The following is a 22,591-nucleotide window of genomic DNA, read 5'->3' as shown; positions in this document are numbered from 1 at the left end:
CTCGATCAAAGGGTAGAAAAATGTATCCAATATGGCTGCTCCTGAACTTCCATCCATTTTCTTATCCTGCTCTGGCCGCGGGGTGGCTGGAGGCTGGACCCTACACAGGTCACTATGACGGCCTTCACAGTCCAGCCAGACCCTGGGTTGGGCGGTGGCATTCGCTAGCTACAGCTCCATGGATTGTTTGATAGGGTGGTCCTGCCATCGCCCAACAGTAAACCGAGACAGCCTCTGGCAACTCAGCGTGGCAAGCAAGGGAGCAGAGGATGAGGATCGAGGGAGCGCCGCGGCTCACTGACGGAGAGCGGGTGCCGTCATAGCGGCCGCAATCCCTTCAGCTCCCAGGACTTATGATGTTTATCTTATTTTCATCAAGCCAATAATAAAAAAGACTCCCCGGTTTTATTTTTACTTTTCCCCCCAGTGAGTTAATGCTCATACTGGGCCACAGACAGACAGAAGTAACTGTGAAAGTGCAGCTTTAGGTTGATCTGATGCAGGGATAGTCCCATAGACTCAGTTGGAATGGGGCAGGGGGGGGTCCTGATAAACCTTTCAACTGTCCTAGTTTGGCCTGATTTTACAATGCAATTAATGTTTTCATTATCTGTGTTTCAATCACACACATGCTTTAAAACTTTATCAAAACTCTAGAAATGTCCAAAAAACACAATTTCCCAATTAAACTATTAGATCACAACCATGCAAATAAACACAAACCAACTCACGCAATCATTCATTCAAAAACATGGGGGCAGATGTGAACCATACTTCTGATTTACAGCAGATACATTCAAATTTCTGCGACGGCACTAGTACTCATCATCATCTATCAAAGGAGACGTCTGTGCCTTATCCAGGCCATGGAGCGGCGAGCTCCTTACATGTGGGAGCGGCTGCGGATTAAGCCATTTTGGGGAGCTGTGGATCCAACAATTTCACATGACACGCTCAACATTTGATGAGCTGTGTGATGCTGTGGGACCTCTTGTGCCGCCCCCTGTGCGGCGCCCAAGGCAGCCAGTGGTATCTGGTTGTTGGTCACTTGACTCATTTAATTTGAAAAAAAGTGCAGTCAATATCGATACGCCTCAAAATAAATGGATAAATGTGAGATTTGTTTTAAAATGGTCTTGTTTCCATTTGACAGATTTATTATCGCAAATCCAATTTGTGGAATTTCATAGTCAATGGAAATGCAGCTTTTGTATTTATATAAAAATACTGTGTAATTCAACTCTGGACAGGAAGTCATAAAATAAGAGAATTAATTAGGGACTTTGGTTTATTTAAAATAGTGAATAAACTCATGGAGGCATCATTAAACCATTGTTTGGATCACTATTTATTTTTAATTTTAAATCTTTCCCATAGACAGAAGATCAAGGTTGTTCCACTTTGTATCTGTATTCACTGTACTGTTTTTTATCTTGTGTAAAACAGTCATAATGAAGTCTAGAATTTGTCATTGATGCTTTAAAACGAGTTTCAGGTCTTTCCCCAATTCAAACTGCAACTGTCAAAAAGACGTGCCCAAACAAACAAACCACAACCTTCAATCCCACACGAGTATCACAAATGTAATATTTAATATTTTACATCCAATTTTAATGCTGAAAATGTAGACATAAATAAAATCTAAATGTAAAATGCTCAGACAAAAAGAAAAGAAAAAAAAGCCTCACCTGGTTCCATTTTAATAACTTTGATGGCTGCCAGGTCTCCATTCTGCTTGTTTCGTGCCTATAAAGATAAAAAAACCAGCAACATCAAAAATATTTACTCTCTATATTAGTGGACTTCCAAGAAACAGCTCACATGACTGAAAATAGAACACACAAACACACACAGAGAGTTATCTAGCACTCCAGAAAAGGTGCACAAATCCGTCTGTACATCTTGACATTTAAAAGTGTGGTAGCAGAGGGCGGTGTTACCTTCTCTTGTCAACAATGCCGAATTAGACATTTTTATAATAACCTTTAGGTGTGAATGACTAAGTTGACTTCGGTTGAGCGAACCATAACGTGCACAAACTTCAGCCGTGGAGTCACAGAACCCAAACGCCGACCATCGAGGTGAAGGCGCGGACATCGAACAAGCCCAGAGAAGTTCGACACCTGCAAACCTTTAGCAGCTCTTGAAAATACACTTCTGTTCAGGTCTGAAAAACTTGACCACGTGTAGATGTGTAACAGTTAAAGCAGCAGCAACTATGTGAGTTTCTGATATAGAAGTGCATAACTTTATTTGTGTGGTACTTCATTGTGCATTTGTGTGGTCCATAAAAGTCTGGCTGAGGTCTGAACTTTGATGGGACTGAAGCTCTGCAGACTTCTTTTTAAAAAGCCTCGGGCAAACATGCAAACCTGCAGAGTTCTTTGCATTTGGTTCCCCTCTTGCCTTTTTTTGCTCATCGTTTCTGTTTTTAAGTTTGTGGTCAAGTCAGCAAACCAGTTTACCCGGTAAAATCTCCGTCCACGCAAAGCGTACTTCACAAAACGTATTTCAGAACCTCCGTTTGCAGCAACTATCACATCGTGGACTCGTTTGAAAAGCAGAAGGGGCTTGTCGCTTTGAAAGCAACATTGTCATTGTGGTCTCAAGAAGACTTTGGTCAAATCAAATCCAATCAAACTTTTATCTGTATAAATAAAAAAAACATTCCACAGTTTAAAATATTTATTTTCTGAGGTTTTACTGTTTCTAAGTGTCACATTTACTAAAAAATCAACACTTTTACTTTGAAACTCCTGCATGTTCCTCCTGCATCAACACTGTCATAGAAAATCAATATCACTTAGAAGTTTCAATGTCGATTCGTAAAATTTATTATTTTTAAAGGTTTTTTCTTTAGTTGTTAGATGCAAAAGCTTTTTAGGCAGTTTTAATGGAAATATTTATAATTCTTTTCATAAAAGTTCCACTTTTGTTAAATTTGAATTTTTAGTATTTAAAAGCTCATTTTTATGTGTTATAAATTGTTTAATAATGGAGGTTTGATTAATAAATGGATATTTATCAGAATCAAAAATGTAATCACATTGTGAATAGAAACTAAATGTTTTGAGTAGTTTTGCAGCATTGAGGTTCTGTTCATCTGATAGAGAACAGGGACTCTGGTTTTTAGACAGTCTGGTGTCTGTTTCTGTAAATAAAAGTTCGGATAAGCTTCCACACCTGAACTAACTAGGCTGGCTCAAAAAGAAATCAACATTGAAATGTGTTTGATTGCTCTGTACACGGATAAAACCCCTTTAAAATCTGGAATCTGCCGGTTGCGTATGAAAGCTAAAAGGATTTGGACTAAATTTGAAGAGTGAGGTAATAAATAATAAACCCGGATTTATATAAAAGAAACTGAATTGATATTTTTTAAATAAAGAAAATTCTGACTAAATTTTTGATCCAAATAAAACCCAAAAAAATATTTTTATTCACTTTCAACCACCTCTAGAAACTTGATAAAATTGTAACCTGATCACATCTGCCTGTTTTTTTAACCCTTAAGAAGTCAGATCGATTTTTTCTGAGAAAATTTAATAATGTTGAACACAACACTAACCAAGTGTACCACTAAACACATTTTACATTTTAGTGTTACACTGATGTCACCCATGGGTTCTAACGGGTTAAGAAAATAAAAGGATGCTGAGACACAGCAGCACCCTTAGGCATCGTTTCCACTGAGCAGTCCAGTCTGGCCCAGTTTAGAATAGTCCAGGCAATTCAGGTGAGCTTCTCTAGTCAAAGTTGGACCATCGCAGCATGCGGGGTAAGGCAAACATACATACAAAGCATTTGATGTTTGAAAGAAGATTGTGGGAGGCGAAGAGGAATATAGCCACTTTCTTGGAGCTTTCTTTTGTCGTAATGACCTTCAGCCAATCAGCAGGTTTCAATAGCATCTCCGCCCTAAACAGTCTGTTCCATTTTGGACCATTTGGGCCCAGAAATGGTACGATTCGGTCTAGCTTAACAGGTCCATTTTTTACTGTATACACTCAAAATACAAGACTGGACCGGATCAGACCAGTGGAAAAGAGGCTCTAGAGACCACCTCCATTTATTGCAGATCTGACCATTTTCTGAAAAGAACAGAAAGAGAAATGGTAATGGTAAGGAAAGGCTACAAACCCAACATTGAACACAGGGAAGATAAAATCTTAAAACAGAAATACACATCTCCCTATCGTTTGGTGAATCTTTTTCCTTGAGATTTTGTCCCAATAAGGGCTCCTGCAATGGATTGGCCAACCATCCAGCGTGTACGCCGCCTTCGCCCAACAGAAGCTGAAAAAAGGATGGGTGGATGTCACAGGTATTTTCCACTATTTTATGTCATCTTTCCCAGAGGTTTACAGATTTTAGGGAGGCAGTTCCAGGGAGGTTTCCTGCAGTTTTCAATGCAAATTTATCAACCACACATTCCCTCTTAGAAAGAACCGAACAGATTTTTTACTTTATGTTAAATAGTAGGAACACAGACAGTCAGAGGTCCCCTCTCACCCCACGCAGTAGTCTCAAAGTTAGTCTGTATATAACACAAGATCAGTCGGGGCAGGAGCGCTTGCTCAAAGCGAAATGGAAACTCCACTGCCTCAGAGAGGGAGTTTTAAAACAGTATGGCCTGCTGTCCACAGGCTGAAGAGAAGGGAGGTGAATCAGCTCGATAGTTACGACAGATCTATACCAAACAACGATGAATGTGTCATTCACTCCTGTGTCACTATGAATTTATTTTAACACTGGCTGGATGGCCTTCAGCGTCCACCTCCGCTTGGAAAAGGACATTTGCTTTCTCAAAGGAAGTCAACCTTCGGCATCGTCATGTCAACGGCAGCTGATGTTCTGCAGTTGGCGTTTAGGCTCTACCACTCACATTAAAGTGGAAAGTTGAAGTAAGGGGGTGGTCAATCAACTGCACTTTCCTCCATCGCTTTCCTCATTGAACTGTAGGAGGTACTCAGCTTAAACTTAGTGCCATCGTAAATTTGTACGCACACATTTTTAAATGGCATCCACAGAAATTTAGACGTTGCCACAATACAAATAAAAATGCTTGTAAGTTCTCCATTTTGCTCTGGATTTACAACATTATGGTTGTGTCCGAATTGCCACCGTAACCACTAAAAACTATATAGTACGGCAATATGTAGTGCAGGGAATTTTAAAAGCAATTCGGACACCATGCTCACTACTTTTTTTTTTAAAAGGCTGATGTGATGTCATCAATCTCACGAAGTTAGAATTGAATTATAATGAGCCTTTTTGCGACGATTATTAATTAGTCCACTGTCTTCTGAAGATAAAACCTTGATGGCTTATCAAAAAATACATGTAAATAAATTTTTCTAGTAAAAATGTTCCGACGCAATGCATTGTGGTCTATATTCGCCGATCTAGTTAGAGTCGATGCACACTGGTTTTTCACAAAGACTTCTGGGAAATTTCCAGGGCACACAATTTTGGAATTGTAGAGTCGGACAGCACTACAAAATGGTGAACGCACAATATAGGGGTTAAGATGGGAATTCGGACATACCCTACGATTCATTTGATGGCTCCAAAAACACTAGAATACATTAAAGGGCAACCAAAAAAGGATTTGATGAACTACTAATGTAGTTCTATAAAGTAGCGATACATTTTATTGATTTTTATAAAGACCCACTCCAATGAAAATCACGTTTTCAACACGTTCTTATGGCACTTTTTTCATGGGGGACATATAAAAGAAATTAAGATTAAATGTACTTTTCTGAGTATTTCTTTATTTAAATTGATGAGAATCAGGAACAGATAAAAAAAATTGCTGTTTGAAGAACATATGCTGCACATGCCTCCTGCACCGCTCCATTCCGACGCATCTGCTTGTACACAACTACGCCTTGGTTTTCCTCGTCTGAGCTGGTCTCTGGCTCAAAACTGCACACCTGGATAGCTGTAATGTTGTTTGCCATTTTTTGTTGCACCAGTAATGTTAGATTATGGTGTGAGGGGTTGTAAATTAGCAGGAGAACGTTTAAACAGATGAATAATGGTAAGGGGATGGGCTTAATCTGCGCCAACGACTCAGCGATGAATTTGAGATAAACTCAATTCAATTAAATTTTATTTGTATAGCCCAAATTCACAACAACAGTCGTCTCGATGGTCTTCGTATCGGTAATTGAAAAAGTAAAACATAAAATCAAAAGGATCATGAATACATAGAATTCAATAGGAAAATACTAAATTGAACTAACAAACTGAATAAACTAAACTGGCATCCCTGCCCTCAGACCCCCCCTTCGTGAACTTCTGCTGCTCTGTTTTAAAAAACAACAGTTTTTTTAAATTTTGGCTAAAAATGACAATCATAACTAAAAGACTACTGGGAATGCTTTGAAAATAGACCAAAAGATGATCGGAATTGGACTTCAAATTTTTAGCTAAATGGGAATCACTCACAACAGGTCCACTGTGGATTTCATTCTAAAAGAAAAGAAGTCCTTAGTTTTGAGACAAAAAGCAAATATTGCAATTAATCTGATATATGCAATATGTAAGATTGCAGGGTGTAATGGGGATTAATTGTGTTCAAGGATCACAGATTTGCTGGAGCCTATCCTTGCCACTGTTGCGAAAAGGCCAAGTTTAGCCTCAATGGTTGACCAGATGGTTGGCCAGTCCATCATTATAAACACACAAATAAAAAGAAAAACATAAGAGCTTTACAGCTGCATGGAAACTTTAATTCTTGTTGCTTTTATTAATTTTTTAGCAATAAAAAAGCAAATAAAACTTTTTAGTGTTAATTTCAATAAATTGAACATATTAGTCAAGGCCTAAAAACACGAGCATTGCAACCAAGTTTGAATTCAGTTGACTACAACTGTGGTTTTTAGCAAGAAATAATCCAATCTTTATCAATTCTACAGAAACTCACTATCAGAGTGAAGACTATCGGCTAACACGGCAACCATGAAAATAATTTTTCCTTCATTAAATGGAGCTATGCAAACATTTTAGGAAAGTATCAAGTGGAAAGCCATGACAAGAACTATTGAAGACCCCCCCCCCCCCCCCCCAAAAAAAAAAAAAAAAAAAAAAAAAACAACAACTTTGTACTAAAAGGCATCCAGCAGTAATGGAAACTCCATTCTACTGCTGAGGTCTTTGGGTGCGTTTGTGTGTCACTGTGTGGGACACCAGGCCGGTCACAGAAAGGAAAGACGCCCCGCAGTAAACAAGTAAACAATGGCAAAGTGAACCGTCTCATCAGAGGCCGTGGACTGAAGATGAAAACTTCTGCACCAGACTGAGTTTCTACCGATCATCTATGCAGAGGTGTTTCCCCTCGACTGAGCTCAGTGAAGACACATGACTGCACTCAAGCTTTAAACGTTAAGATCATGGAAAAAAAAAGAAGTGAACCCTGCTCACTTCCTTTAAACAAGAAATAACTGAAATTTCACCAACTTAATGCTAAAGGGCAAACAGAGAAAACAAGAAACTTAGAAATTGAAACCAGATAAAAAATCTTGAAATCAATAAACTTCTTTTCACGATTGTTTCAGTCAAAGGGTTTATTTCAGTAGGTCTGTTTTAATGGAAAGACATTTTCAACACTTTTGTCAACACATTTTTTGTCCAGTTGACAAAAAAATGACAATAACACCAGTTTCTCATTATTAATTTGGGCTCTTTTTTTATAGGTACATTGGTTGTACTTTTACTGCCATACAATGTTGGTAAAACAACAGAAAGGCGGAAGTATCTAAACAATTCTCACGAACATTCGATGGATAGTTTGTTGTGTTGTTCTATAAACTGTCTGTGAAGGTTCACTTTCGTTCAATCGACATCCTGAGGTTGAGTCATGGCACTAGGCCTTAAACTCTCTGACCCTTTAATATCAGAGACATCATGGGCGACATGAAATAACAAAACATCGTTCGAACTATTCTAACTCTTTGATCGTTTACGGAATTAAGGTAATTCTAACAGTCCACACAATGTACACTCTAATTGTTTCATTTTTGTCATTTTGACGCCAGCGTCCCACCTAATTTACCTTAACTTTATCTTATGTTAAGTTAAATGGCCGAGCGTGGTGTTGAACATTTCCCGCGATTACTTTTTTTTTTCTTTCTCCCCTTTCCGACCGTGATCAGAAGCGCGGGGGACCCAAGGCGGATCCTCCTCCTCCTCCCTGTTCTGACCCTTAGATTCTCCAGAATTCTCCAGAACGGGTTGGGAAAGAGTCCATAGCATCTATTCTGGGGGAAACCTTCTTTTATTACCGTTGTCCTTCCTCCGTAACAGACAACATGAATGCGCTCCCACACTGCCCCCCCCCCCCCCATTCTCTCCGGCTGCACGCGCTCTCCTCCTCTCTCTTACACAAACGCGGGGGCGCGTGCGGACCCTACACATACACATTCCCATTCCACAAGAGTGGGTACAGATGATCCTGGCTCCAATGCCTTCTTAAAAATGAGAAGATTTTTATTGTGCTGGCTCCTTTGTCAAAATAAATTTATTAATGAAAAAAGAGCTCCACTGTTGACAACACTGTTGTTGGCATCCATGTTAACGTTAGCTACTTCCGCAAACGAGTGACGTCGTTCACCGTTGAGTACTCTTCTGCGCATGCGGGTCAATTTTGGGTCGTTTCACGGTCACACTGTAGATCACAAAAGTTCGGAATTACTTGGAAATGTGAACGGTCTTGCAAAAAAAATCAGATTTTTTCAATAAATCCAAATTGAGCATTAAGCCCTGCAGTGTGAATGTAGCCTAATTCAGATGTGTGAAAGTGTGTTGACCTGGCACTGTTCTGAGCGAACACATACCAGTCTTCACCACAATTCAGAAGCCTTTCTTTGGACTAACAAGACTAAAGTTCATTGGAAAGAACACGTCTGTTATTCCAGATCGGAGTCAGATAGAGACAAAATTGTACTTAAAAAATGTGTTTCTGTTACATCCCTTAACGGGGGGAAACTGAGAAATATAGGTAACATTAAGAAAGGGTTGAAACTGTGAGGTGACTGATGAAAGGACCAATACAAAACTAATAAACTCAAATGACTGGGACAAAACCGAGGGTGGCAATGTCTTAAAATCCACATACATTCTAAGGTATTTCAAAGCAGGAAAATATACCTTAAGATACAACTACTTAAATGAAAAACTATCAAATAGAAGATAGAGAAAACCAAACTGAAAATGAACCACCTGGTGGAACAAAAGCCAGGCTTTCTAGGTTAAGATAGACAGCAGGGCCAAGCACGGATTCCCAAGGAATTGAGCTCCCACTGGAGAAGGGGTTTCTGGGAGCTTTTAAACCTCCCCTCCCAACCTGATATTTGGTGGAAAGTAAAGCCTCAATCAGCTCTGAAGGAGGTGGAGTCAGCAGCACAGGTGAAGCTGGACTACCTCTGCAGGAGCTGAAAACTCACATAATCATGTCAGTTCATAAACAAGAAGTCAAAGTCAGGAAAATAGTCAAAGCATGCGGGCTAAAGGCAGCAGTGGGTTTGAGGTTATGCAAATCACAAGTATACCGACTGTAAACTATGCTTCAGTAATCCAGCTCACTAATCTTGTTCTTTTTTTTAAATTTAAAGTTTTTTCAAATAAAATATTTCTCACATATTAACCTGACATTTTTACATCTGCTCTAAACTGTGACGTTAACACCAAGACGCACTCATTCAACGGAAATCAAACATGAATTACTCCTAACCTTTGAACAGGAAACAGGAAGACCAGAAATAGAAAAGAAAATGCACAAAACAGACAAAAGACGAGAAGATGGACGCAAAAAAACATCAAAATAACAGAAACCAATAGCTGAGCTAGTCTGAGCTCTTCACCAAATAACTTTTTAAAGCTGGTGCACAAACTCACACCAAAACTAGCAACAGTATTTTAAACTTTACTGAGCAAAAACAGTAGATTATCATCCCTTTGTTTAATATTTATTACAGTTTTATGTACAGTTCTTTTCAAATACCCCTTTTCACCAAATACCAGACAAACTGTAGCCTTTGGTTCTTCAGTTGTATCCTAATTTATTTATTTGCTGAATAAAGCTAAAAACCAACCATAATGCAAGCATATTGACAGCAAAGCACACATTTACATTTGCACAAAACCACAGTTTAACGCATCTCTGAGGACAGGTTTATTGAGTTCTTTGCCTCCTCAATCTGCAGTCTTCACTTTGCATCTGAGGTTGATCTCACACAACACCAGGTGCAGCACAAAGCTTCTTCGGGACGACATGCCTGAAAGTAGAGTTGCACCACGATGTAGAACACCTTAGTAGCACAACCCACATCAGATAAGGAGAACCGGGCTTTTACGGTAACAGGAGGAATGTCTTCACAAGGTTGCAAGAAACTCCATCAAATCTGAGGTAATCAAAGCCCAGATACCAAGAACTCTAATGTCAAGAAAATGTTGTGAAAGGACATAAATGAAAAAAACACCACAAAAAGAAATACACTGAAGCAAATAAATCAGTGGCTTAGCCTTCAGTGTAAGAGATGGACAACTGATTTAGCTGATTTTAAGACACAGTTTTGGCTCTCCAATCATCTCTGGCAAACGCTAAAGAAGATCGCAAATGACATCTCAGCTTTTTAAAAAAAACAGGCAAATAAAAGACAAATGTGCCCCATGCTCACCTGCCAATCAAATGACCACACCCCATTTGCACACGATTTCAACATAAATTTAAAATGTAATGGAAAAAAAAATCATAAAAATCCATTTCCATCTCAGTTTTTATGACTTTTGAATACATCCAGAGATAAAAGGGGAAAAAATAAAAAATAAATTTTTATTTATTTATATATATATATATATATATATATATATATATATTAGGCTTTAAGTGTTTTTACTACTGTATTTTTCAGAGTATAAGTAATCTTTTTTTGCATAGTTTGCCTATATCGTGTATTTATAAAGCCTTTCAGAGTAACCTCTATCCATATATATGATAATATATATTAAATTTGGCACACTATTGAACAAATTATTTATGAAATATGAATTATTTTCGCAGCTCATTTTCCTACTTGAAAGCAAGACAACATGATCTCTGAGGCACCGCCTTGCCCTCCTTGTGGGTGCCGCCCATTTCATGACGTCAACCCAGCTAGAGTCTGCCTCGGAAGAATGTCTGTGTTTCGTCCACTAAAACAAACATCCAAACTTTTGCAAATATGGATGTGCATATTGTGCATAGAAAAAGGAAGGCTATTAGCCAAGAAAGTGGGTGTGTGTGTTAGCCTGGTAGTGTAGACTCTCAGGAAAGAGATGTTCCTCAATTACGTATACGTACAAATGGAAGAACCCGTTCGTTTTCATGGATTTGGAGGGGCTTGTGCTCAACAGATCAAAATACCACTTTTGGGTTGTTTTTCATGAGGAATAAACATTATAATGCACTTTAAAGCTCAAAAAGTTGATTTTGTATGGGGGGACTTGGTGTAGCTTTAGTTACTCTAGCTTTCAACTGAGCTTCAATCCAGAGGTCAAAAGTTTGCTTTCCAGCTAAATTCTCAACTTTTCCACCTTACAATAATTTATTTAATGTAAAGATAAAAAAACTTCTTCCATCTCCCTCTGTCATGCAGACAGAAGCTGACATATAAGATAATCATCAAGATCGTCCACAGAAAATACTACCAAATTCTACTTTTAAATCTTTCAAAGCCTAACACTGCTTAAGGATTTGAACAGGGACTAAATTTGAACAAAACTAGTGGCAGATTATAAGTTGCTTCAGAAGTTTGGTCACCATAGTGATGCCAACCACTCCAATGGGGTTTTGTCTTATTATAACTTGTTTTTCATAATTGTGGAAAACTGATACAAAGATTTTTTGAAATGTCAGAATGATTTTCTAAAAAATAATTGTGGGTAACAGTGAACAAATCTGCAGTTACTGAATAAAAGTAAGCACTGGCTATAAAAAAAAACTAACTTGAAAAAGGCCCATTTGAGAAGAGGAAAGAGAAAAGCTCCGTTGGTCATCAACCTCTGATTAGACACGACTGCGCACATAGAAATGAACTTCTTCAAATGTCAAACATCCAGATTAGATCTCTGCTTACAAAATTCTTGTTTTTATAGTAAACGAACACAACAGGATTATGTGAGGGCAAAGCTGTTAGATTTTCCACACCGTGAGGTACTGGTGGAGTAATGTGGTCAAAACTAGTTTGATAAATAAATGCTGAAGTACCGCAGGTGGAGCTGTGAAAAAAAATACATTCAATTAAAGAAATTTAAAAAGCTGACTTTTTCTAAACCTTGTGACTTATTTGATGAACAAAACTGTAAAATTCCACTTGAAAATGAGCCGTTTATTATTGGTTGCTTTGCAGCACAAATGCAGTCTGACCTGACAAAGTCATTAAAGTCCCACCAACTACATTTTTTTTCTGTTGTAGAAGTGTCCCGGTGGTCTTTTAATTGACATTATGCAGTTTTTAATAAAAATGTAAAAACCTGTGTTGTTTTTCATACCACAGCAGGACATTATCAGAAATTTGCCTCTTGGTTGTGCGCGTGGAAGTAGCCCCACGTTGATATTCCAACATGCCTTTGTTTACACTCTTTCCCGTTAACCTATAGCTCCTCGGAACCCCAAGCTAACGTTGACGCGACAGAAAAACGGCGAGCAATATTGAATGCAGCCATACAAGTTTAAAGCCAGATGGCAGCTCAGAAGGGGAAAATGAAGATGTTATAATGGATCTATTTGTCTTCAAGTGGAGGATTTGGAATTATAGCAGAGAAGGGAGACTTTTGTGGTAAAAGTCAGTTGCTGCGTCACAAACCCAATCTTTCTCAAACTGTGGGTTTTTGTCTGCTGCTGATCCATCACAATTAGAATAAAGAAATCTTAAATTATTTTATATACGTCTTCCATCAAGAGAAAAACGCTATAAGAACATGTTAAAAACACCCAAAATGCCATTTTCATTGGAGTGGTTCTTTAAAGAAACAATGTTATCTATGTCACTGTAATGGTAAAATAATTACAACGAACTCCAAATAAAATGGTGTTTATTGGTGTCTTGTAGCATTTTCTCTTGATGGAGGACAAATGTATACAAGAATTTAAAATGAAAATGTAATTTCTGAGTATTTCTTTTTAAATTGTTGTGAAAAAGGAGCAGACAAAAAAAATTCAGCTTTATAAAGATTGTACTCGCCATGTAGATAATACAATGGGCGAGCTACAAGCTCCCTGCTCCGCTTCATTCTGACTTGTAGGTAAATAGATCCATGTACGTCTTTTTTCTCCTCATTTGAACTGGAATCAAAACTGTATAATGGATAGATCCAATATTGCTCGCCAATTTTTGTTGTTCTTGTAATGTTAGGTTGGGGGTGTGAGGGGCTGTAAGCTAGCAGGAGAGTGCGTAAATAGAGAGCTCCTCACAATGGGGAGGGGGGGGGCTCTGTGCCAACAGTCATGCCTACAACTTAGAAGTGAATTTCTAATGTACTGCGGCCGCTCTGCAGAAACTATGTCCTAGACAACAACAGTTTATTTTTTTTGGCTAAAAACTGCATTTCGTAATCATAATTAAAAGACCACAGGGTACGCTTAGTTAAAAACGATGAATACTTATATAAACCCTTTATTACCTTCTTAGAAGGCCCAAAGTAAATTACAGTCACAGTCCCATTTACCAGCATACAAACATTCACACACCAATGGCAGCTCCATTGATATAAGCACCAGGAGCATTGTGGGGTTCTGTGTCTTGCCCAAAGACACTGACACATAGGCAGGCAGGACAGGAACCAACCATGCGATCTTCTGATTAGAGGTCGACCTCTGCAAACAAAAGATGATCGGAGTGGGTTTTGAGATTTTTTTAACAGATTATTCTCAATGTAGAACCTTTGAGGTAGGCCTGGGTGAAAAATTGATTGAATGAATTAATTCAATTTTTTTGTTATGGGCGATTTAAAAAAATAACTAAATCAAGTTTTTGTGTTTTGTTGTTACTGTTATTTATTAATAAAGAATACTGTGTTGCAATTATGAATTGTGTTCATTTGCGACACGGCCGCCTGGGGGATTTTGTGTTTGGCGGTGGCGCGGGCGGGGGGCCATGCGGGGTGCGGTTGACCGCGACTCCTGCTGCTTCATCACCACGGTGATCAAAAATCCCACACCGTCACAGCTCTACTTTATAAAATTAAAATTAGTGCAACTTGTCCAGTACCGATAGCAGAACCGTTGAGGTCAGGTCTTACGGTTACTGCGGTCTTGAAGAACGTTGCCCCGGGGCTCGTTCAATACCGGGGCGCGGTACCCAATCCATACGAAAGGGGCACGGTGGAGAAAAGCGACCGAAGCGGTCGCTTTGCATATGGCCAAAGACATGGTACCCATATATACCGTGGAGAAGACGGGGTTTGTTAATTTAATTAAAACTTTGATCCCAGATATGAACTGTATTAGTAATCCTTTGGAAAATGGTGCTACTCTCAAGGTGAATGTTTGTCTACCTTTAGTCTAGACTACAAAGTGTGACTTAAAACACAGCTGGGACTTTGATTCCAAGAGTGTGTTCATTTATTTATTCATCCCAGAAATGGGGTGGTTACATTTGTCTTGCGTTTGATTAAATAAAAACAAAATTTGCTTTAAGTTGTCTGCCGTTTGTACTTATTGCTTTCCTTAAGTGTGTGTGTGTGTGGGGGGGGGGATCGGAAATCGAATAAAAAAAACAAAATCGGAGTCAGTGAAGCACGAGTGGAAGAATATTCCAGTTTTGCTTAAGTCCAATGTTCATTTTGATTTTTTTGTTTTTGCCTTTCGTCTTTCCAGCCGAAAGTAACTCGGGACCTTGTTGATCTGCTCACTTTGTGAATCCTTTTTCATTCCGTGTGAATTAAATGAGTTTAATAAGAATTTTTAGGCCATATCGCCGAGCCCTACTTTGAGGTGCTTATCTCTTTGTCTTTTTCGATGAACATACTTAGAACACTTATCTTTGCAAAAATAAAATACCAGCCTAAAAGATAAATGAACCAAACTAACTAAAGTACACGGTTTCCTCAAGGTAACCCATGATTGGTGAAAAATGTGAAGTATTCATCCTTAGTTTGAATTTCCCTTCACACTTTTCTTGGACAGACATGAACTTTTTCCCATGTTTCTCTCGTTTAAACTTCCAACCTTCATAGATAAAAAGGGCCAGATTTATACAGTTACAGAATTTGCGATTCTGAACAGGAGACAGGAGAGTAGATTGATTGACAGTAGTTTATAGCCAATCAGGATGCAGAACCACATATGCTGTAAAAAAAAGTATGCAAAATTGCACTAATAAAAATAGGTTAAATTGCAAAAGGTTTACCTGTGTTATAGTGAAAAATCACTGTAATCTCCACCCTATCTTTATCTTGACACATGAAGTAAAGCGATTTGTGTTGTAGATATAAAAGGTGCTAGGAAATAAACCTAATTAATAAAGCTCAAGGGCAGACTCCTTTATAATCTTCAATAGAAAAATCAAAAAGTCTTTAAAGGTTTGCTAAAGGAGGGGCAAAATAGGAATAGTTTCACATCAAAGCCCCACCAGCCACAAACCCATCAGGGTTTTTGCTTTCTGCTCAGTTCATGCACCACAAGAAATTAGGAAGTTAAGTCTTCATAACTGGTTTGGCTAGTAAGAAAATGTTCTTTTCTGGAAATGTCAACGCAAAGACCTCTCCAAAAGATCACGTGGGAGTTGGAACAAATAAGAACAGACAAAAAGAATCTGCCCTGGCTGGTTTTTGAACTGCAAAAATAAAATCTCTCTGCGTGCATCTTTGAAATTCCATCCAAGACACGGACTTGTTTATCTGTGAACTTCATCTCCTTTCTTTAAGAAAAAATTGTTCTACTTATATGTTGTAAAAGGTAGTTTGCTTAAAGTTTTAACTTAAAACCTGACCATGGTGTCCAGAAAGAAGGGTGAAAACTCTTCTACTGCTAGGTTATATTTACTCTGTAAACCCAAAAGGTATCAGATTATGCCCTAAAAAGACAACATCATCTTTTCCGAGATAGGAGACTAAACAATAGAGGGAAAGGTTCCGTTCAAAATAAAATATTTAACACCACCCAACTTCTTCTTCTTATCATTCTAAACATATTCAGGGAATGTACCAAGCCTGACTGAATGAGCATCAGTGCACAGCTAAAATGTGTTCATTAAATGCAATATCACAACCAAAGTCCAGAAATAATTTGATTCAGGATGTAATTTATCAGATTTCCTTCAATGCCAGTGTATTTTTTCAATTTCCAAACCTTTTTTTGGTTAATAACTAAAAGAAGTTTTCACACAACAAAAAAAAATACCTATGAAGCAGTTTTTTACAATAGTTACAAGAAGCAGCATAAAAGGAACGCATTAGTCAATGATTTAAAATTCTATTATGCACTTGTATGGAGTTTAAAAAATTGTTAAGACATGTTAATTCATAAGATGAAATTACTTAAAATCTGCACACATTTAACGAAAATATTGGACAATGCAGAATCTTAAAATCTCAAGCAAAAGTTTCAACATGTTTTTCATTTACTTGTAAAAATATTTCTGTTCTTTTAAGTTTTACTAAACAAATGATACAGCAAAGCGGTTTGCAGAATGGATAAAAAGCAGCGTGTGTGCAGGATTTCTGACCTACAGCTTTTTTTTTTGTTATAAATGTGCCATCCTGGTACTAGATTTGTTTTGCAGGAAAAACATCTTAACAGCAATAACTGTAAGCTCTTAAAGACTTGATCTATTTTCAAAGCGTTTGCTGTGGTCTTTTAGTTATGATTAGGCAGTTTTTAGCCAAAAATCTAAAAACCTGTGTGGCTTTCTAGGACATAGTTTCTGCAGAGCGGCAGTAGCTCAGAAATATACCTCTGAGTTGTGGGTGGCACCGCTTGTGCTGAGCAACACCCTCTCATCTTCCCCTACCTATTGCTGAGAGTTCTCTGTTTACACACTCCCCCTGCTAGCTTACAGCCCCTCACACCCCCAACCTAGCGTTATCGGTGCAACAAAAACGGCGAGCAACATTGGAGCAATCCAGCCGTCCAGTTTTGACCCAGATGCCAGCTCAGACAAGCCCACCAGCATATGTGATGTGTGTCACAAATACAATCTTTTTCAAACTGCATTTTTAAAGCTTCTGCTTTTGAACATTTTAGTGATTTGGGGCACAGCAGAAGGTCTGAGTTTCTCAGGGTCCAAGGTGGTTCATGTGGGACCACGTGTCAGCAACATACTTTGGTGTTAAACCACAAAAAGACTCGAGCAAAAGCAGATCAGCTTTGATGTCTATGGCCCAAGCAACAGGAAGTTAAGTTCAAAGATGTGAGGACAAAGACTGATATGGTCGTACTTCCTGGTTTTCAGGACCCAAACAACTGTGTTCTGGTTGAACTGCCTTACAGCACATTTGCAGAGTCCAGAGAAGAGACCATTAATCTGAATTAACCTGAATAAGTTAGTCTAGGTCTGGTTTAGACAAAATGTGTTTGATTCTGCTATTGTGTTTAAAGGGAAAATCCTTACATTTTATTGGAACTGTAAGAGCTTAAGTCAGAGTTCATGATAACACCCAGATTCCTAATATGATGTGTAGGTTTTAGAGAAACTGAAACCACTAAACCATAGTCGTGTGATGGACGTGAAGATCAGGGCAACTAAATGTTGAAAAGCAACTTGGCATGGAAACTATGTCAGCTGTTTGGATGCCAATCTGCCGTTTAACATCTTAAAATTGCACAAGGTAATTTTAAAATCATATAGATCATTAAGCAGAAAAACTGACATAAATAGGAATGTTTTGTTATCTAAAAAACCACTCCGATGAATTTTGCGTTTTCAACATGTTCTTGTGGCATTTTTCACATGATGCGGGACACATTTATTAAGTAAATTAAGATTACAATTGCATTTCTGAGTATTTCTTTATTCAAACCAGGAGAAGATGAAAAAAAATGCAGTTGGAAAAAGTTTGTATTTGTGACATAGAAAATACAATCGGCGGGCCACAACCATCCTCCTTCACTCCACTCTGATGCAGACACTTGTAGATGACTAGATCCATGTACGACACCATTCTCGTCTGAACTGGCACCTGGTGCATAACCGTACGGCTGGATAGCTCCAATATTGCTCGCTTGTTTATTTGCACTGCTAATGTTAGGTTGAGGGTGTGAGGGGCTGTAAGCTAGCAGGACAGAGCGTACACAGAACAGTGATGGTAAGGGGGCCAGGGTTGCTCTGCGCCAACCTTCCCACCCACAACTCTAGAGAAAATTTCTATCGAACTTCTTGGATTTTAGTATACAGAATTCCCCCCCTTAATCATGGGGTTTAGGGACTCGGAGAACCGGATCGAAGACATGTGAGATATATCAGACTTGGAGCAGAGCAGGGAAACCTTGGCTCGTTTATTTCAGTTTCTACGTCACAACTGTGAGCTTTTTCAAACATCTTTTCGTCTGCACCTGATTCATCCCAATTCGAATAAACAAATACTCAGAAACACTGTCTTAATCTTACATTTTTTATAAACCTCCTCCATCATGAGAGAAATGCTACAAGAACATTTAAAAAAAAAAAACACCAAAAACACAATTTTTATTAGAATGGGTGTGTGATAATCCTTCATATCAAACGCTCACTTTGTAAAATGCTTACCTGGATACATTCAACAGATTACTATCAACACTGAACACAGAAGAAAATTCAAGACGAGAACAATTTAGCACCAAGAAATTCTCCAAATGCTCTAATTTATGGTCAGTTTAAAACTGAAAGAAAAAGAATAACATTCTTTTTAGTCCACTGACAGGAATTTCTGATGTCCAGTAGTTGATTATAAAATCCATGTTTGCTAAAATGCTTGGACAGATGTGGTTAAATATTGGCCACATCATTGTCTGCATCTTCAGTAAATAGACTCAAAATAAGAAAAACAGCAACATTAGTACATCTGCATGTGCCATCTACTTGTTCTCGGTCTCATTTTAGTTGATGGAAATATATGTGGTCTGATGTGACCGCTTTATTAATATCCTCAGGGTGTTTGTAGATCCTGAACAGGGTTTCAAATGCTTTTCTGGAGCTGCCACCAACGGACTGACAGATGACAACAGCCACTACCTAAAAAACCCAAAATAACGTTAACACTGCCCTCAGCAATGCGCATTCAAGCAACCACTTCAGATGAAGTCTATGTAAAGGCGTGTAAAGGTGTGTAAATGCGTGTTTCGGCCATCCATGCTCAAAACTCACATTCACACGCCTAGGGAAGTTTTTATGACTACGCTCACAACCGGTTTTGCTCCACGTGCAAGACGTACAGCTACTGAACGTACGTTAAAAGCTAAACCAGATCAAACTTTGACCAATCATGGACTCGGATTTGTTAGTGAAACGTGTGTAGTGTCTTTTCTAATTCATGGAGGTGCCAACCGTTTGAATATTAATTATAGAGGAGACATTAATAATTGTGTTTTTCCTGCCAATTTGAAATTCTACAACACCAAAGTTTTTCATTTAATGGAATGTAACTTTGAAAGAAAAAGCCTGGAGCAAAATTCACCAGATCTGTACCGCTTTGGCATTTGGCACCATGCCTCTTCTGACTATAGGTGGTGGAGATATGCTAGAAAACAGCCCCTCTCTACTTGTCCACCGTAAACACAATGGGCTAAACGCAGATTCTTGGGTGTCAAATAACCAGTGTATATGTAGCTTCAGAGCTCCAATGTTCAAATAATGGTACAACCAGAGATGTCTTTAGCTGAAGCAGGGTCATCTGACCCACAGTAGTCAGCTTAAGACTTCATAAAGATTTCATGCCATCATGCGATTATAAAATATCACATTATTTCTCAACAATTGTAAATAAATTTGACGAGAAACCATTGATAATATTTAAACACAGAAAAGCAAAATTCTTCTGAAACGCTAACTTGCTTCATGTACAGTTACAGGTCCTTATGGCCCTACATATGGACAAAAATCTTTTAACCAAGACAAAACACCCGCAAACTTCTATGTTCATAAATAATCATTTACAGGATTTGTTTATTCAAATAATTTGTTGTTTTCTGAAGTGTTTTGAGTGTTTTTTAGAAACTGTAGAGAACGTGAAAAAGCTACTTCATGTACAGCTTCAGTTGTTGTTAAAGAGATCAATAACTGCTTTTGCACATACAATTGAACAATATTCTTTCATCGTTCTCTAAATACAATACAATCTTAAGCGTTCTGAGGATTTTAAGTATCAGTATCTGCAAATCATCAGTGGTCTGCTGAGTTATGAGTGGAGTTTGTTACTCATCCTTCAGTAGAAAACATCTGCTGCTTTAATCACTAAAACAAGGTTTAAATGAAAGAGCTGCACTCTAAGGACTGCTGCTGATGTAGAAGTGTGGCATTTAGAGCAGGAACCTTTGCTAAATTTGAGAGAAAAACAACACGTGGCGAGCAGCATGCAGTGCTGTGTGTGGGGGTGCAACTGCATATGCATTGATCAGTGTGCGTGTCTGCACAAGAAGCAAAGGCTACTTTTTACATTCCAGTAAAAACTAAACAATAAAATCCAGTCATGTGTGGACAGGATTGGTCAACTGGGAAACTGCTCTGTATCTCTGAAAAACCATTTCAATCTGAAAGCTCCTGAAAGGTAATTTCATATTTTTAACTTGTTATACAAATTCAAGCTTTTTGTTAAAAAAAATTGAAATGTTTAGGTCTCAACTGGACAAAAATATACTTAAAAGTTATCCCAGAAATTTGCAAAGATGAACTATCAAATGGTATTTGCACATTTTCAGCAGCAGCAGAGAGATGTTGCCTTTACTTTATTGGCTCTTCTCTGTTACCAATGTCAATGTGTCAATATCGGTTCTATTCAACCATCAAACCTTTCTCAAATTCTGAATCTTGTAACCTTTCCTCCAATGAAGACCAGGTTTAAACACAAAGTGGTAGAGTTAATTAAAAAACCCACCCTGATAAAAAATTGTGCTTTTGGTGTTCTTGTAGCATTTTACCCATGATGGAGGACATACTTCTCAAAATTCCATATCTAAGTATTTCTTTATTAAAATCATGGTGAAGGCTAAGTTATGTCGCTTGAAAAAAGATTGTTTTTGTGACCTAGACAGTACACTGGGCAGGCCACAAGCTTTTATGTACGTCTTCTTTTTCCTCTAAACTGCAATCTGGCTCAAAACTGTACAACTGGACTGATCCAATATTGCTCGCAATTTTTGTTGTACTGCTAATGTTAGGTAAATAGAAAGGTCTCATTCATAGGTTACAGGAATGGGGGCAGGGTTGCTCTCCGTCTATGGTCCCGCCAATAACTCTGAGGTGAATTTCAAATTAACTCCTGTTGCTCTGCAGAAACTGTCCTAGAAAACGGAAGAGTTTTTTAAAATGTTGGCTAAAAAATGCATAATCATAATTAAAAGACCACTGAGAACGCTTTGAAAATAGACCAAAAGATGACCGGACTGGGTCTTTAAACTAATTGAAAACAAGACGGTTAGTAGTATTACTCATGGACTTCCTATTCAGGTCCAAAGCAGTGTACAGTCTCAGTCCCATTCAAACATTCACGCACTGATGGCGGCTTCGCTGCCAAGCATTGGCGCCAATCTTCCAGAGGCAATGGAAGACGTGACCAAACTCCAAAAAACAAACTAATGTACGTCATCAAATCACCAGTTTCTTTCCAGATGCTTTACAACAAACAATATGTATGTTAGAAGAAGAAATGTCCAAATAAATCCATAGCCAACAATATTCTGGACACGTCTACGTTTGACTTTCTTTTTCTATACCAAAATGTGTTCAGTTGTACTGGTGAAGCATTATGGAGCACTTTGGCCTGTGAGCGCTTGTATGAGTCTGCTATAGCCTCTGCACATTCATAATAAATAGGAAAAACCTGTTTAACTGCTGACTGCACTGCAAAAACAGGCCCCTAAAAAATAAGTCAAACATTTTTACCCAATTGGCAGATTTTCTATCAATAAAGCACAAAAATCTTAAGAAAAAACATTTTTTAGTCACTGTTTTCTTAAACTATGATTATTTGCTACATAAAAAGATAATTTTTCTTAGACAATCTTTTTTTTAATGTATTTTTACATTTACTTTAAGACTCAGAACAATTTGTTTTTTTTCTTTTTACTTTTTACGAACTTCACAAATAAACAGAGTCAAAACCATCCATCCATTTTCTAAACTCACTTAATCCTTTTAGGGATCATTGAGGTGCTGGAGCCTATCCCAGTACTTGACAAAGGGGAGGTACACCGTGAACACATCGCCAATCCACCGCAGGCAGATTCAAAACCAGCTGACAATATATGGATAACCCAACAAAAATGTTTAGAAGTTGATAGATAAAAAGATTCTTGGACTACAGCAGGGGTGGGCAATTCCAGGCCTCGAGGGCCGGTGTGTCTGCATGATTTCCAGATAGTCTTGCCCTACTCATGGCTGATTACCTGGTTCAGGTGTGTCCATCCAATTAG

The 22,591-nt window shown here is 38.2% G+C and overlaps 1 protein-coding gene across 4 annotated transcripts in view; it reads right to left on the bottom strand.

Annotated features, from left to right (window-relative positions):
* Positions 1-22,591, bottom strand: part of LOC101166485 (mitogen-activated protein kinase kinase kinase kinase 5) — a 75,779-nt gene that overhangs the window by 26,246 nt on the left and 26,942 nt on the right. For all 4 annotated transcript variants that reach the window (XM_023961682.1, XM_023961683.1, XM_023961684.1 and 1 more), the window contains one exon: positions 1,689-1,746. In XM_023961682.1, the coding sequence (XP_023817450.1) occupies positions 1,689-1,746 (58 nt within the window). The remainder of the gene's footprint in view (positions 1-1,688; positions 1,747-22,591) is intronic.

The sequence above is a fragment of the Oryzias latipes genome, chromosome 13, assembly GCF_002234675.1.
Source record: "Oryzias latipes chromosome 13, ASM223467v1".
In the NCBI taxonomy this organism is placed as follows: domain Eukaryota; kingdom Metazoa; phylum Chordata; class Actinopteri; order Beloniformes; family Adrianichthyidae; genus Oryzias; species Oryzias latipes.
This window is presented reverse-complemented; position numbering and strand designations above follow the sequence as displayed.